The sequence below is a fragment of the Buteo buteo genome, chromosome 23 (assembly GCF_964188355.1).
Source record: "Buteo buteo chromosome 23, bButBut1.hap1.1, whole genome shotgun sequence".
Classification (NCBI taxonomy): domain Eukaryota; kingdom Metazoa; phylum Chordata; class Aves; order Accipitriformes; family Accipitridae; genus Buteo; species Buteo buteo.
This window is the reverse complement of record NC_134193.1, coordinates 3564708-3579020: the sequence shown is the minus strand read 5'-3', so window position 1 is coordinate 3579020 and position 14313 is coordinate 3564708. Positions and strand designations below refer to the sequence as shown.

The following is a 14313-nucleotide window of genomic DNA, read 5'->3' as shown; positions in this document are numbered from 1 at the left end:
CCTCTGCTGAGCACCCCCTTCTCCCGCTGCACCCCCCGGGGCTGCCAGGCCTTTTCTTAAAGATGCTTTCAATCATGTAACCTTCCCTAGACAAGAAACCCATCTGCCTGCAAAGACGGTGCAAGGAGTTTTTTCCTTATTGATATGTCTTATTGAGTGGAAAAAAAAAACCCCAACAAACCCATCTTGCAGACTGTCTAGTCTTGAGGCCAGGAAACGGGAATGACCAGTGCGGTCCCCGGCCATCACGTGGGCTGTCGCTGGGATTGTTCCCGCGCCTTCTTCCTCCGGGCTTTGCACGGTTTTAAATAATTCCAGCGCGACGGAGTTTCCTCCGCTTCCCTGATGAGATCATTCCCAGCCTAATAAATCTCGTGGCCAGGAAGTTCCACCTGAGGTTCAGTTTAATTTTTCCCCTACTTAAAACCATCCTATCGCTCATCCCAGTAAAGGAAAAATGTGTTTGGGTTGTGGCTGTGAAGGTGGTGGACCTCTGCCAGTTTACACCCAGGGAAGGATCCGACCGCCTCTTTGTATTTGATTTCGTTATTTGGATAGTTATAAAACTACCAGCTGGTTTTTGTGTGCATCGTAACACAGCCAGGCTCACGGGAGGCAGCATCCCTGGATTTTGGGTTGCGGAGGCACGGCTGGGCAGTGAAGGGGGGGGTCCCAGCAAAGCCCTCGTGCTGGGGGGACGGTGTGGGTGGGAAGCGGCCGAGTAATCCTTTGTGCCAAGACAGGAAAGGGTTTTGCGGTGATGTGTTCCTCTGCCATCTCATAACCAGAGCAAGGTGATAAAAACCCCCTCAGAAGCACTGTGACACCAGAGTTAGCAGTAACGTGGAAATTGTTAGTGAGAGGGGGCATTAGGAGGCTGGGACGTGGCCCAGTTAAAACGTGTGCCGGGCTGGATCAAATGGACCCGCGTACCCACAGGGACTATGTTGCACTTGTCTCATCATTATCATGGGAGACTTTGTTTTCCCATTCCCACCCGGAGCATCCCACATGGCCGGGCTCCATCACTGCCTCCTCCGGTCCGGCCGGACCCTCTGACCTGGGAGGTGGCAGGGGCAGGACGCAAGCCTCGAGGGGGTGAGTTGGATTTTGGCAAGTGGGATTATTCCTCAAGCCTTAGAAAAGCAGGAGCTGAATCTCTGAGGACAGAGCTGCCCTCTGAGGACTCAATCTGCTGTAGCTTAGTGCTTGCACAAGCCATCGGCCAAGTGCCCTGAGACAACCTACTCCCAAAAGAGCTGGGATCTCCTGGTGTACATAGGCGATGGAGGACATATAGCCATCCTGTTAAGCAACCCAGATCCTCTTCTTCCCCCTGCCACAGCCTGAGAATTCATCTTTTTCTCCCTGTCTTGCAAATGTTCGCTTAAGTTTTGAATAGCAGGATTGATTCGATTTCCCCCTGAACCTCTGAAGGGCTTCTCTGCTGGCATGCATGAGAGAGATATGCATTTCATTAGCAGTCCTGGGTATGGCCTGGAGGCCTTTGAAGAAGGCAGGTTGGTTTTTTTTGGATAGAATTAGTAAATGCTATGCTAGCTGGTTGTAATTGCTTTAGGGTTAAATCTTCCAAGTGCAGTGTGGTAATAGGAGACCTGCATTGCTGCTTTTCATCTTAGTAGATGGAGAATTGATGCTTCCCCCACCGAAGAGCTGTAATGTGGCAGTGCTGAGGCTGTGGCTGTATGAACTCTTCCGAGGGTCAAGGGGGGAGATATCCCCCCGTGGGGGGCACCAGGAGGGGGGTCCTACGCCTGGTTGAGGAGGGGACAGAGGGGACCTGGGTGGAAGATGGGGTGCTCGGGGTGGCACATGCAGAGGGGTGACCCCCTGCTCCTTCCTGCGCCGGCCGTTCCCGGGAGTTTCCGTGATGCTGTTGCTCTCACCATAGTGTCACCGCTTTGCTCTGACCCCGTAGTGATGTTTCCGGAGGCCATTATCCTTCGAGGGGAGAGAAATTGCCGTCAGCAAACTGATGGTGAATGGAGGTTGGACAAAGACCAGTCTGTTTTGTGTGGACAGTGGGAAATCCCAGCTCCTGCTGATGCCAGAGCTTTTCCCATGGGACCCCCAAGTCTTGCCAGGATGGAGAGAGGCAGTTGGGGTCTGGGGGTCTCTCTGGGATGGTGAAGTAGCCATCAGCTACTGCTGGGCAGGACGTGCCTGGCCAGCTCATGTGGGCATCATCCTGCCCGTGGCAGGTCTTAGCACACAGGTGCCAGCCTGCTGCCCAGTTCTGCGCTTGCTGGGTGTTTACCGCTGCCCCTCTGCCCCCTGGGGCATTACCCTCCCAAAATCCGCCCCCCCCGCCTGCCAAAGATCTCCCTTCTTGGCGTTGATTTTGCAGCTTTTCCGGCAACCTGAGCTCTCGACAGCCTTCTGGGCAGATGGAGGTTGTGGCTTTCCGTGGGAGCGCCGCTGACAGGTAAGATGTTGAAAACGCGGCATTTGAGGATGCGCAAAGCGTTGGCTCGTGCTCCCCTAAATGCAGAGTGTTTCCGTTGCTGCAGCACCCTGGTTTGTGGGGTAGCACAGGTGGGTGCGCGCCTGTGACGCGGCCTCGTGGGGGAACACGTGTCCCGTAAGCACCGCTGCTCCGAGCGGCTGCTGTCCGTCAGGGACACGTGGAGCCGTGGCTCTCACGTGGTGACAGCATTTCTGGGACTGAATACATTCGGCATCCGGATGCCTTCTGGGTTAAAAAATCTGCTTTTTTCAGAAGCAGTAAACCCTGAGGTCTTACAATTTCTGTCCCGTTTCACCTACAGCTTGTAGCCAATGTGCTGGTGGTCCCCCTCCATCTGTGGCTGGGGGTGGCAGAGCCCACATCCCCCGTGGCCACCTACTTTCACCTTCCCAGGGAATAACCCACCATCACGGGATGCTCTGCATCCCTGGGGAGGGATAGCAGCCCAGTGAACTTCCCCCAGCCGAGGCCATTTGCCTCGGCCATCCCTGGCCATCCTTGCCCGGGCACGGCAGAGGAAGCCATCCATTCTTTTATGTGCGAAGGCACGCCGGGCGGAAACGCTTGGAAACGGCCCCAAAAGGACATTCCAAGTCTGGCAGGAAAGCGGCCCGCTTGTCTGGCAGGAGATGGACTATTGTCTGTCCCGGTGGCCGGCCGGGATTCCTCAGGCCCTTCTTGGAAGAAGAAAACGTCCGTGTGTGTCTTATTTTTTCCTTTGCCCTCTCTCTGGAGGGGATGCCGGGAGCTGTGAATCCTGCACGTGGCTGGTGTGTGCACGGCAGTGGTGTCGTGCCGCCTTGGCTCTCGTTGGCGTTGCTGTGTTTGCTCATATGGTGTTTCCCCCCTGTTTTTGCCCCGTGTGTCTCTCCCTTGGCTGAGTTGGTTACCTGGGCCGTGGTGGCAGGATGTGGCCACAGGGCGAGTGGCTGTGTGCTGCTTGGGATGGGTGGGTTTGTTTTGGGATGACTGGGTACCACGCTGGGCTCCTGAAGGGAAAAGTCTGCCATAACCCGTGAACTGATAGCTTTCTGCTGTAACTGGGGAGAGAGAGGAAAACAAAAACCCCAAGACCACCTCCTGCTGGCCAGTCAACCTGATGGGCAGAGGGGGGCAATGTCAGCCCAAAAATCTGGGCAGCCCGGTTCCTCCAGCCAACTGCTCTCCCCAAGTCTCCTTCTGCGAGAGCCCTTTGCTGTCCCCTGGGGTGGGATCAGCCCCGAGTCGAGGGGCAGGATGAGCCCCGAGGCAGGCGTGCTGTGGCGCTGGGTAGGCGTGTGGGACGATTGCCACATTCGCATCCTCTCCCGGGACTGGCGAAGGTGGCCGTGCCACAGGCGCCGCTGCCCCGAGCCGAGCAGCGCTGCGGCTGTTCCTCGCACCCCGGCAGCGCAGGAGACTTTGTGTGTTTGTGGCTTTCTGGCCTCCTGCACCCTCTGGTATTTTTGCAAAGAGCTTGAGTTTCATGTAACCTCAGTGCCTGCTTCGTCCCTGCCTGAGCCACGGGCAGACACCCCACCACCACCACCACCTTTGGGCAGTCTTGCCTGCCAGCCTCCCCCTCCAGCCCCCCCAGAACCCTTTTCTTAGGACTGCAGGCAGGATCTGCTGCAGGGAAAAAGCCTGGTCCAGCCGGCACCACACCTTTGCCGGGCAGCTTTTTGGCTTTTCTTCCCCTTGCTGCTTTGTGCTGGTGGGGAGATGCTCGCAGCCCCCTTCTCTGGAAAGCCAGAGCCTGCAGAAGTGACCGAGAAGGGGTTCTAGGTGCCGGGGGGGGGGGGTCTGGGCATCTCACCGGTGCTCCCCGAGCTGCTGCGGTGCCGGGCAGGGTGGGGGCTCACTGGCGCCTTGGCCCCCCCGGCTTTTCGAGCTGTTCTGCTGCAACACAAACGGGGCAGATAGGATCGGCTGGCAGGCAGGAAGGGTGGCACGGCCACGGGGAGAATTGCAGGACGTGCCGTTCGGGGGTAGGAGTGGAGAAAAGAAAAGCTGTCGCCATCCCGAAAACCTCAGCCCTTGGACTGGCTGGGCTGGAGTTTGGAGGCAAGGTGAGCACATTGATGCCTGCACAGTATGGGCATTTTAGGGCTTCAGTGCTTGTGAGATGAGCCCCCCTCATGCTCCCCAAAATGCTGTGCCTGGGGGGAAGCAGCCCCATGGATCTCTGGTCCCTCACCGAGAACTCGTGGCTCCCCAATGGGTCCGGTTTGGTCCTCCAGGCTGGCGCTTCACATCCCAATGCCATTCCTTCCCTTCCCCTCTGCAATGCATTAAATGGGAAACATTAAAGGCGAAGATCTGTTACACTCCCCGTGCCAAGGCAATTGTTCCCATCCCTATTGTCTGCCACAGGCAGCCCCAGAGCCCAGCACCTGAGCCCGCAGCACAGGGCTGCCGCGGGAACCAGCCCTGTAACAAGATAACAGCACCGTTTTCTCCTTTTTCTTCTCTTTTTTTTTTTTTTTTTTTTTTTGTTCGGCAAACCGTATAATAAATCCACAATGAGGCCCCTTTCAAACAGACCCCTATTAAAGTACTGGCCCCATTTTAAGAGTAAACTTCCAGTGGCACCGGGAGGTTATGTACAATGGAAATGTGACCTGCAGGAGGAGCGGGACGTTGCTTTTGTACGTGTCTCAAACCGAAGGCATCGCTCTGTGCTGCAGTGTTGCTGCTGCTGCCCCATTGCCTGGGCACCTGGGCAGCCCAGGGCTGGGCAGCATCGGCCGCAGGGAGGGAGGGCAGACCCGTGGCAGGGATGCACTGAGCAGGGGTGGTTTTTTTGCCTTTAAAAATCAAAAAAAAGGCTGGAAGGAGGGAGCGGCTCTGCACCCACACCTGCAGGTCCAGAGTTAGGAAAGCACGCAGGGCAAGGTGCTGCAGCCGCCGTGCATTCGTGCCTCAGTTTCCCCACCTGTAGCACATGGAAAGCATGGGCTCTGCGGCAGCCTCGCAGGGCAAATCCTACCTCCGCAGGTCGTTGGAGCTGGCTGAGCCGTGGGCACGGCTTCCCGCTGGCTGCCCGCCACTGCCACGCTGCTGCCAAGCGTGTCCGGTTCCTCCCCGGCCGAGGCGTGTCGAAAGCAGGCGATGGGTTTTCGGGCAGGCGCTGGCCGTACCCGCGTCGCCCTCCTTGCCACCGGGCTGGCCAAGGTGAGCCGGGGGCAGGAAGGGGCGACACGGGCGGTACCGCAGGATACGGCAGATACCGGGTGATGCCGACGCCAGGAGGAAACCCGCCGGCCCAGCGAGCGCGATGGTTTGTTCAGCGGAGGGCAAGGGAACTGAGATTAAAAAAAGCCCCGCTAAGATCAGAAAGGCTGGCGCGCACAGTGCCCTATTGTGGAGCTGTCACACTTCCCTTTACTTTATTGCTTTTGTCCAACACCCTATTGTTCCACTTCCTTTTGTCCCCTATTCACAGCCCTGGCTTTTCATTACCCAGCCGGCCTTGTTGTTTTCGTTTCTTTTGTTTGAAGTTCCTGAGAGGAAGGTTTTATTTTCAGCGGTTTGATTAATTCGCAGCTTGAGCTGGGCTTTGTTTGTTATGTAATTGCTGCCCCGATTCGGGCAGCCCGGCTCGGCCCCCCCCTCCGCCAGCTCGCACCCCCAGCCCTGATTTAGGGGGGTGCTGATGAGCCATCGAGGTGTGGGGAGGCGAGAGGGAGAAGATCCGGGGGGTCCCGGTTGTGGGGTGCCAGAGTCCAGGCAGGATGCTCTTCCCATCCCGCCACAGCCCCTTCCCACCTTGGCAGCCCCTGTGGTCCTGGAACCCGGAGCTTGGCTCCTGGCAGCGGCCGGTGTAAACCCCTTCCTTAACAGCCTCCTTTTCCCATTATTCCTTCTTGAAAGGCGAGATTTGGGAGGGTAATATTTGTTCCCATTCTTGCTGTGCAGCGTGAGGGTTGGTGGCCCCAAGAAGGCAAATCCCTACGAGCACAGGGGCAGGCGGGCACTGCCCCTTACACACGGCTGATCCCTTTGCAGCAAAGGCACGGTGAGCTCCCGGTGAGCTCCCGGCGTGCCCGACACTCGCTTGGGGATACGGCCCCTGCAGCCCTGGTACGGCTGGAGGCTGCAGCAGAGCCGGGGCTTTGCAGGGGACGTGGCTGTGACACTTTAGGGCAGATCCCATTGAAAATACCGGCTCTGGCTGTGCTTGGGGTCCTCTGGGGTTATACAGCTCATCCCCCCTAACAGCTCACGGTCTCTTCTGCAGTGCCCGGCCGAGCGGCTGGCAGCACCTGAAGTTGGACCGGCACCCACAGCCATACTGGTGAAGTTGGGGAGAGCCATTCCCCGGGGTCGGCCCCTTGCCCTGGCTGGGGCTTGGCCGGTCCCAGCTCCAAGCTGTGCCGGGGACTCCCGGTGGAGCGATTCTGGTGGCTGTCCCAGCCATTGTTCGGCAGGGCCAGGATTTCCATTTCCCGTCGGAGCGGGAAACCTGCCTGCTGCCCTGCCGGCTTTCTAGGCACGGCTCCTGGGGTGGTGCGGGGGGGGGCAGCTTGTGAGCCAAGAGCTGGGGACCCCTGGGGTGCTGGCTCGGGTCCGGCATGGGTCTCTGTTGCGGTGAGCCTGGGGTTGCTCTCTGCCAGGCTGCTGGATGAAGCGCGAAGGCACGTGCTCGTATTGGCCCTAAATCTCATGCCTCTAGGTCGCTTTCTTTAGGGTTTTGCTTTGTTGCTCCATTCCCTTCACAGCCCAAAGTGTGAAGGGCTTGTTTCCCTGGGGGCTTCTGGCTGTTGAGCCCCAAGTCTGCAAAAACCTGAGCTCAGGAAGCCGGGAACAAGAGCTCAGCTTCTCCAAGCCATGACAAAAAGCAAGACCATTACGCCTGAAAACCCAGCAGCACAGGGCACACCCCAGTATAGGGTCAGGCTGGGAAATGGGGTGCCCATGGCAGGGGGGTGCCCCATGGCTCTGCTGACAGCCCTGCCACCCCGTAGGATGTCCATGAGGAGCCCCGTTTCTCCCCACCTGGAGCTCGATGGAGCGGGCAGCATGGTGAACTGCACCATCAAGACGGAGGAGAAGAAGGAAGGCAGCTATGAGTCCCCACCGGGGGCTGCCCCCAGCACCGAACCCCGTCCCAACGACCCGCCGGGACCACCGCCGAGGGAAGGCACCGACCCCCAGGCCCTGCCGCAGGTGGGTCCCATGGCTGTGCCAAACACGGGTCCTGCCAGGCTGGCAGAGCGTTGTGGCCAGCCCCGCTCCGGACCTGGGCTCCATCCCCTGGCAAAGGAGCGGTGGTTGTTTGCCCGGGTGGTTATTCCTCATCCCAAGGAAATTAAGCTGAAACCTGAAGATCCCCATAGGTTTTCTGGCCGTTGTTGATGCTCTTAGGTCAGCCCTGGGATCTGAGGGCTTCGCTTTCCACGTTGGAGCCCCCTACGGTCCCCTCCAGACATGCTCCGTCCCTTCAGCCTCCCCTTTTAATTGCTCTTGGGTTTTCTCTCCCCCTGACCAGCAGCCTCAGCCCTCCCGCTCCCTGCACTGCTGCCCCATGGGGACAGGGCTCAGAGGAGCTGGGCAGTCTAAATAAATAATAGAAACCTCCAGCAAACAAATCTTTGTGGCATGAAGAGCAGAGATGCTCTCAAGCCGGGCTGGGGGGAATGTGCCTGGCAGAGTGTGGTCCAGCAGTCAGCTGGGCAGGGCCGGCTCCAAACATCCCACTGACCCAGCATCTCCTGCCCAGAGACCTGGGGACATCTCCGTCTGTGGGAGTGGGTGCCGAGTAACATTGTGTGTGTCTCAGGAGTCCCACTCGCCTGCGGGCGACGCACTGGAGCCCAGACGCTCTGCCTTTGAGCCGGCTGTCAGCGGCCAGGAGAAGCTGGACTTCAACAGGAATTTGAAGGAGGGTAAGAAAGTCTCTTGGGACCCCCCCCTCCTGCTGCCTTCAGGCCCCTCGGTATTTTTCCAAAGGTGCGGGATGGGATGAGGCATCCCCTGCCACGGTGCAGAGCCTCAGGCTGTGCTCACCTGGCTGTCCTCTCCTTCTCCCTGCTCTGCCGACCCCGGTCCCTGCCGGCATGGACAGTGATGCCAACCATCGAGAAGTTACTGTCCAGTGACTGGAAGGAGCGGCTGCTGGGCCGAACAACTGCTGAGTCCAAGGAAGTGAAAGGTGAGGTCTCCCCCTGACAGCCACCCACCTCCACCGTCCTCCATCCCACACCCTGTGCCTGGGCAGCCTGGGCTGGAAACACGGCGTTTCCCACCTTAGCAGGAGGGGAGATGTGCCTGCGAGTGTGTGTATTTGATAGGGATTTGCACTTTTTTATCCAAAACGTTAATTTGACTTTTTGGGGGGGGAGCATCCCTGATGAAAGCTTGCCTCTGACTGCAGACGGGATGGTTCAGCACATGGGGACCTTTATGCTCACCATGCATTAGCCATTCCCTGGCCATGCATCGCCCACCAGCACCCAATGGTGGTGGTGATGCCGTTCATCCTCTCCAAGCCCCCGACGCGCAGCCGCTTGCTTTCTTCCAGGAACCCAGGAGAGCCTGGCAGAGAAGGAGCTCCAGTTACTTGTCATGATCAACCAGCTGTCCACGCTGCGGGACCAGCTCCTGACGGCCCACTCGGAGCAGAAGAACATGGCCGCGATGCTCTTCGAGAAGCAGCAGCAGCAGATGGAGCTGGCGCGGCAGCAGCAAGAGCAGGTGGGCTCGGGTCCCCGTGGGCAGCCTGCTCGGGGGAAGCGTTTGCCAGGGACCATCCATCCCTTCGGGGATCCCTTTGGGATCTGCTGGCCACGGGTGCAGGACCAGGACAGGGTCCCCCTGGGAGTGCTGGGGAGGTGGCTTTGGCGTCGGGGGCAGCGGGACTTCTCTGTCTGCCCAGAGACCGTCCCATTTTCTTTGCCCATCCCAAAGACTCCCTGTCTTGCTCCCTGGTGCTGGGAGGATGAGGGGCAAAGAAGATGGGAATTGCACTCCTTAAAATAATTAAACCACACTGGGTCCTTCCTGACTGTGCTCTCTTTGCACACCTATTTTTTCCTTTCCGGTGGCCCATACGGTGCGAAGGGCAGGCGTGACACCCCCTGGCATACCCCGGGGTGGGGGTGACACCGTCCCTCCCAGCCTTTTTCTCTCCCTGTGCCCCTTGAGGAGGCTCAGGGGCAGCTCAACCACCCCCTGCCTGCCCTCCCCACGGCCCTTGGGACCCTCCGCAGCCCCCTTGTCTCCATTTTGCCGGTGTTGGGCAGCTCGTGCCGGGGCCAGCTCGGCGCTGCCGTTGATGCAGCTGAGCCCCGCTGTCTCCCTTCTGCCAGATCGCCAAGCAGCAGCAGCAGCTCATCCAGCAGCAGCACAAAATCAACCTGCTGCAGCAACAGATCCAGGTAAAGGCAGGGGACATCTCCCCGTGTCCCCCTTCCCGTGCTGGGTGATTGCAGCCCCCTCCTGTGCCGGGCTTGTGTCCCCTCCCGGGGCCGGGCAAGGGGATGGCACCTGCCTGCAGTGTCCCGCAGTGGTTATCTCGTCTCTCTGCTTCTCTCCCCCTCTTCCCTCCAGCAGGTGAACATGCCCTACGTCATGATTCCCGCCTTCACCCCCAGCCACCAGCCTCTCCCCGTCACTCCCGACTCCCAGTTAGCGCTGCCCATCCAGCCCATCCCCTGCAAACCAGGTGAGCGGGGTGCCCCGGGACTGCCCCAGCCCTGCGGGGTGGCCTTGTCCCCCAACCCCTCTCCCTCTGCTCCCCGCAGTGGATTACCCGGTGCAGCTGCTGCACAGCCCCCCTCCTCCCACGCTGAAGAGACCCGCCGGCTCGGGCCACCTCCAGATGCAGGTACAGCCTCAAAGCATCTCCATCCCCCGGGCTGGGGTGCTGCAGGGGCTTGTGCTTCACCCACCACCTCCCCTCCGCCGCAGGAGACCTCGCAGCCGCTGAACCTGACAGCCAAACCCAAAGGTTCCGACCTCCCCAGTGCCTCCAGCTCACCCAGTTTGAAGATGAGCAGCTGCCAGTCCCTCACGCCGAGCCACGGGGCCACCAGGGACCTGCAGACCAGCCCATCCAACCTGCCTCTGGGTGGGTTCCCAAGTGCCTTCACCGATGGATGGTCCCATGCCCTTCACTGGCCACCTCGAGAGACGGGGGACATCTCTGCTCCCTGGGGTCCCTCCTCCCTGGGGTGGCCTGGGTGGGCACCTACTGCTCTGTGCCACCCCCTTGGGGCACACAGTTGTGATTGCTGGGGTGGGATGGGGTGCTGCAGGGTGTCGGAGGAGTGGGCGCTGGTGCTGATGGGTGTCCGTGCCGGTGTCCTGCCAGGGTTCCTGGGCGAAGGCGATGCCATCACCAAAGCCATCCAGGACGCGCGGCAGCTGCTGCATGGCCACAGCGGAGCCATGGAGGGATCGCTGAGCAACCCCTACCGCAAGGTGAGGGATGCCTGCCGGCTGGTCACTGTCCCCCTCTCCGACCGCACTGTCAGCGGCCAGAGTCAATTCTCCATCCGTGGGTGGGCTCCCTGGCTTGGAGCTGGTTCCTGACTCTCCCCTCTCCTGCAGGACCACGTCGGGATTGATTCTTCCCCGGTGAAGGAGCGGATGGAGGAGACCCCTGCCCACCGGCTGGACGAGGCTCTGTTGACCTGTGAGATGGATGGTAAGGACGGCCGAGGGCACTGCGGTGTCCCCCCCCCGGCTTGCTCCTTCCTCTGGCTCCTGACCTCCGCCGGGTTTCCCTCGCAGGCTCACGGCACTTCCCCGAGTCCAGGAACAACAACCACATCAAGCGGCCCATGAACGCCTTCATGGTGTGGGCGAAGGACGAGAGGAGGAAGATTTTGCAGGCTTTCCCAGACATGCACAACTCCAGCATCAGCAAGATCCTGGGTGAGTGCCTCGGGATTGCGGCAGAGGGCTGGGGCAGGACCCCCACTCAGCATCCCCATGGGGGGACACAAGCTCCATCCAGCTCCTTGCTCCACTCATCCTCAGCCACCTGTGTACAGGTGATGCCCACCGGGATGATGCTACCCCTGTTGTAGCATCACTTGTGGGTCTCATCCAGCCAACGTCTCGTACCCCCCTGACAGCAGCGTCCTGCTGCGGCTCTCGATCACACCAGCCCTTCCCCGTGTCCGTGTCACTATTAAAAGCGAGCGGTGTGGTCACCAGTGAGCCCGTCCGAAGGGCCGGGAGCGAGTGTGCGCTGGTGCAATGCAGCCGCACCATGGGTTACCTCTGACACCCGCACCTCGCTCTGCCACGGACTCATTTTAGCAGCTCTGCTTGTTAAAGAAAAAAAATGAGACAACACCAAGTTTTTCCTTTTGAAGGAGCAAATGGGCAGGATCTGCTCTGCTTAAGTCTCATGACCATGGGGGGCCGGGGGGGGCCGGGATTGGCTGCTCTGTGGTGAGCTGCTTGCTGTCATGGTAGATGTCCACGGCTTTAAATAGCTGGTATGGTTCTGCCCAGGGAGCCGGAGCTGCTCACTGCTTGAGGGGTGCAAATTTAGCAGATGGATGAGTGGTCCAGAGCCAGTATGCACCCAGACCGGGGTTTGGTTCCTGCGTGCTCTCCTGCTCCTGGAAATGTGGGTCTGAGCCGGTGCGAGGGGCTGAGCACATGGGGAAGGAGCTGGTGGAGAACACCATGGGCAAGGGGCTTGCATGCCTCCGTGCCTCAGTTTAACTGGGCCACCTGGCTGGTGGTGCAGGTGTGGGAGGTGGATCTCCCTGGGGGAGCTGGGCCATGCTAGCAGGTGAAGGACACCCAGGAAAGGGGCACGCGGGGACTCACAGGAGGATTTAGGTGATGAGGGGGTGTCTCTGGAGGTCCCCAGCCCAAAGCCCAGCTAACTCCATAGTCCCGTCAGGGCTGTGTCCTTTTGACTGTTGAGCATCTCCAAGGATTTTGAGGATCTCCAAGCATCTCCAGCTTGTCCTTCTCTCTCCCAAACCGGACGCCGGTCCAGCTGCACCCTCCCAGGTGCTGAGCCGAGGGGATTAATCCCTTCTCTCTGCCAGCCTGGCCCCGAGCCCCTCTCCCAGCCCAGCGGCCTTTGTGCTGAGCCCTGCTTTGCCCTCCTGCCTGGGGTGCTGGTGGTGATGACAATAAAGGTCAGCCAGCGGGGGGACGTGAGTCACACGCCGGCACAGCCTATTTTAGCTGCAGCACCTGCTCGCCATACCTTGGAGAGGATCAAAAGCTGTGGCCCAAGGGGTGCCCTGGGAAGGTCAGGGCTGGGAACCTGGTCCCGGTGTGCCAGGAGGGCTGGCTGCCCTCTGCGGCACGGGGCTCCCACCGGTGCAGCCGCTCTCGCCGACGGTGTGCAAATTCAGGTGCTGTTTGTTTGGCATGAGTATTAATTAACTCTCGCGATGGTTATCCCAGCTGCGAGCCGGCGTGGCTTTCGTCACAGCAGGCGGGCTGTAAGCATGCCCTGCGGCTCCTCTTTGCACAGGCTCCCGGTGGAAGTCCATGACGAACCAGGAGAAGCAGCCCTACTACGAGGAGCAAGCCCGGCTGAGCCGGCAGCACCTGGAGAAATACCCCGACTATAAGTACAAGCCCCGACCCAAACGCACCTGCATCGTGGAGGGGAAGCGGCTGCGCGTGGGCGAGTACAAGGCGCTGATGAGGAACCGGCGGCAGGACGCCAGGCAGGGCTACTTGATAGGGTAACGGGCCCCTTCCTCCCATCCGAGGGGGCTTGCTGCGGTGCCCGTAGGGTGGGTGCCCCAGGAGGCAGGGGGAGGCAAGGGGACCACCTCGACGCCCCGGCCGGTGATTGCATTCCCCTGTCCCGCAGGCCCCAGGGCAGCCAGATGCCTCCTGCATCCTCGGATGTGTTGTACCAGCGGCCGGTGGGCATGCAGCTGACGTCCCCCCTGATGGAGCACTACCTGCCCCGCAGCATGGACCCCAGCATGCCCGTCATCGTCAACACGCGTAGCCTCAAGGAGGGCGACGCCGGGGATGACGGGCACTCGGTGGCCGACGGCGAGATGTACCGCTACAGCGAGGAGGAGGACTCGGAGGGCGAGGACAAGAGCGATGGCGAGCTGGTGGTGCTGACGGACTGAGGGGGGGGCCGGGGTGGGGGGCGGTGGGTGGGGGCGGCAGGGCTGGCTGCCACCGAAAAGGAGGTCACAGCATCCCCTGATGGGATGGGACTCGGCTGAAGGGCTGTGCTGGGAGCAGAGGAGAGCTGCTACCCCGGCACGGAGGAGGCGCTGCTGCCTGCCTGCAAATGGGTCCCAGGAGGGTGGGCATCCCAGCATTTTGGGTGGGGGGGCTTCCCAGGGGGGGTGGTGAGCAGTGGTGTGCACTGCACGGGGCCATGGCGGGGATGTGCTGACCCCTCTGGGCAAGGTGGCGAGGGCTGGTTCAGCCTTGTTCTAGTGGCGGGGGCACGGGGAGCTGAGGCCACCTGGCCCGGGGATACCCGAGGGTATTGGGATGCGGGAAAACCTCCAGAGCATCTCCCAGCCCTCCAGCACCCCTGGGTCCCTTGCAGAGAGCCTCACCTGCAGCCGCCAGCCACTGCTGCTAGGGTCACGGCATGGGGACACGCTTGTCCCTCGCTCAGCCCCGTCTGACCTCCCCGCTGCATTTCCCACTCGGTCTTTAAAGCCTGCCAGCAAATTCCCATGGAGCCATTTTTAGCTCTCGCCTGCCCCGAGTACCAGCCAAGGGCTCCGAGGAGCCCTTTATGATCCTGACAGCTCTGGCCCACTTTGTAAATAAAGCGGGTGCCTGTTCTCTGGCTGTGCCGTTATCCCGGCCCCCTGCCAGCCCCTGCCCCGGGCACTGTCGGGCACAAGCCCTGGCTGCGGTGGGTACGTGCCCCG

At 60.4% G+C, this 14313-nt stretch overlaps 1 protein-coding gene across 4 annotated transcripts in view; it reads left to right on the top strand.

Moving 5' to 3' along the window:
- The window catches only part of SOX13 (SRY-box transcription factor 13), a 40554-nt gene extending 27009 nt beyond the window's left edge, over positions 1 to 13545 (top strand). For all 4 annotated transcript variants that reach the window (XM_075055395.1, XM_075055393.1, XM_075055392.1 and 1 more), the window contains 13 exons: positions 7435 to 7636; positions 8250 to 8355; positions 8535 to 8621; positions 8991 to 9163; positions 9778 to 9846; positions 10019 to 10133; positions 10213 to 10295; positions 10379 to 10538; positions 10782 to 10891; positions 11021 to 11117; positions 11204 to 11347; positions 12924 to 13140; positions 13272 to 13545. In XM_075055395.1, the coding sequence (XP_074911496.1) occupies positions 7436 to 7636; positions 8250 to 8355; positions 8535 to 8621; positions 8991 to 9163; positions 9778 to 9846; positions 10019 to 10133; positions 10213 to 10295; positions 10379 to 10538; positions 10782 to 10891; positions 11021 to 11117; positions 11204 to 11347; positions 12924 to 13140; positions 13272 to 13545 (1836 nt within the window). In that variant the 5' untranslated portion in view covers position 7435. The remainder of the gene's footprint in view (positions 1 to 7434; positions 7637 to 8249; positions 8356 to 8534; positions 8622 to 8990; positions 9164 to 9777; positions 9847 to 10018; positions 10134 to 10212; positions 10296 to 10378; positions 10539 to 10781; positions 10892 to 11020; positions 11118 to 11203; positions 11348 to 12923; positions 13141 to 13271) is intronic.
- Positions 13546 to 14313: the final 768 nt, after the last annotated feature.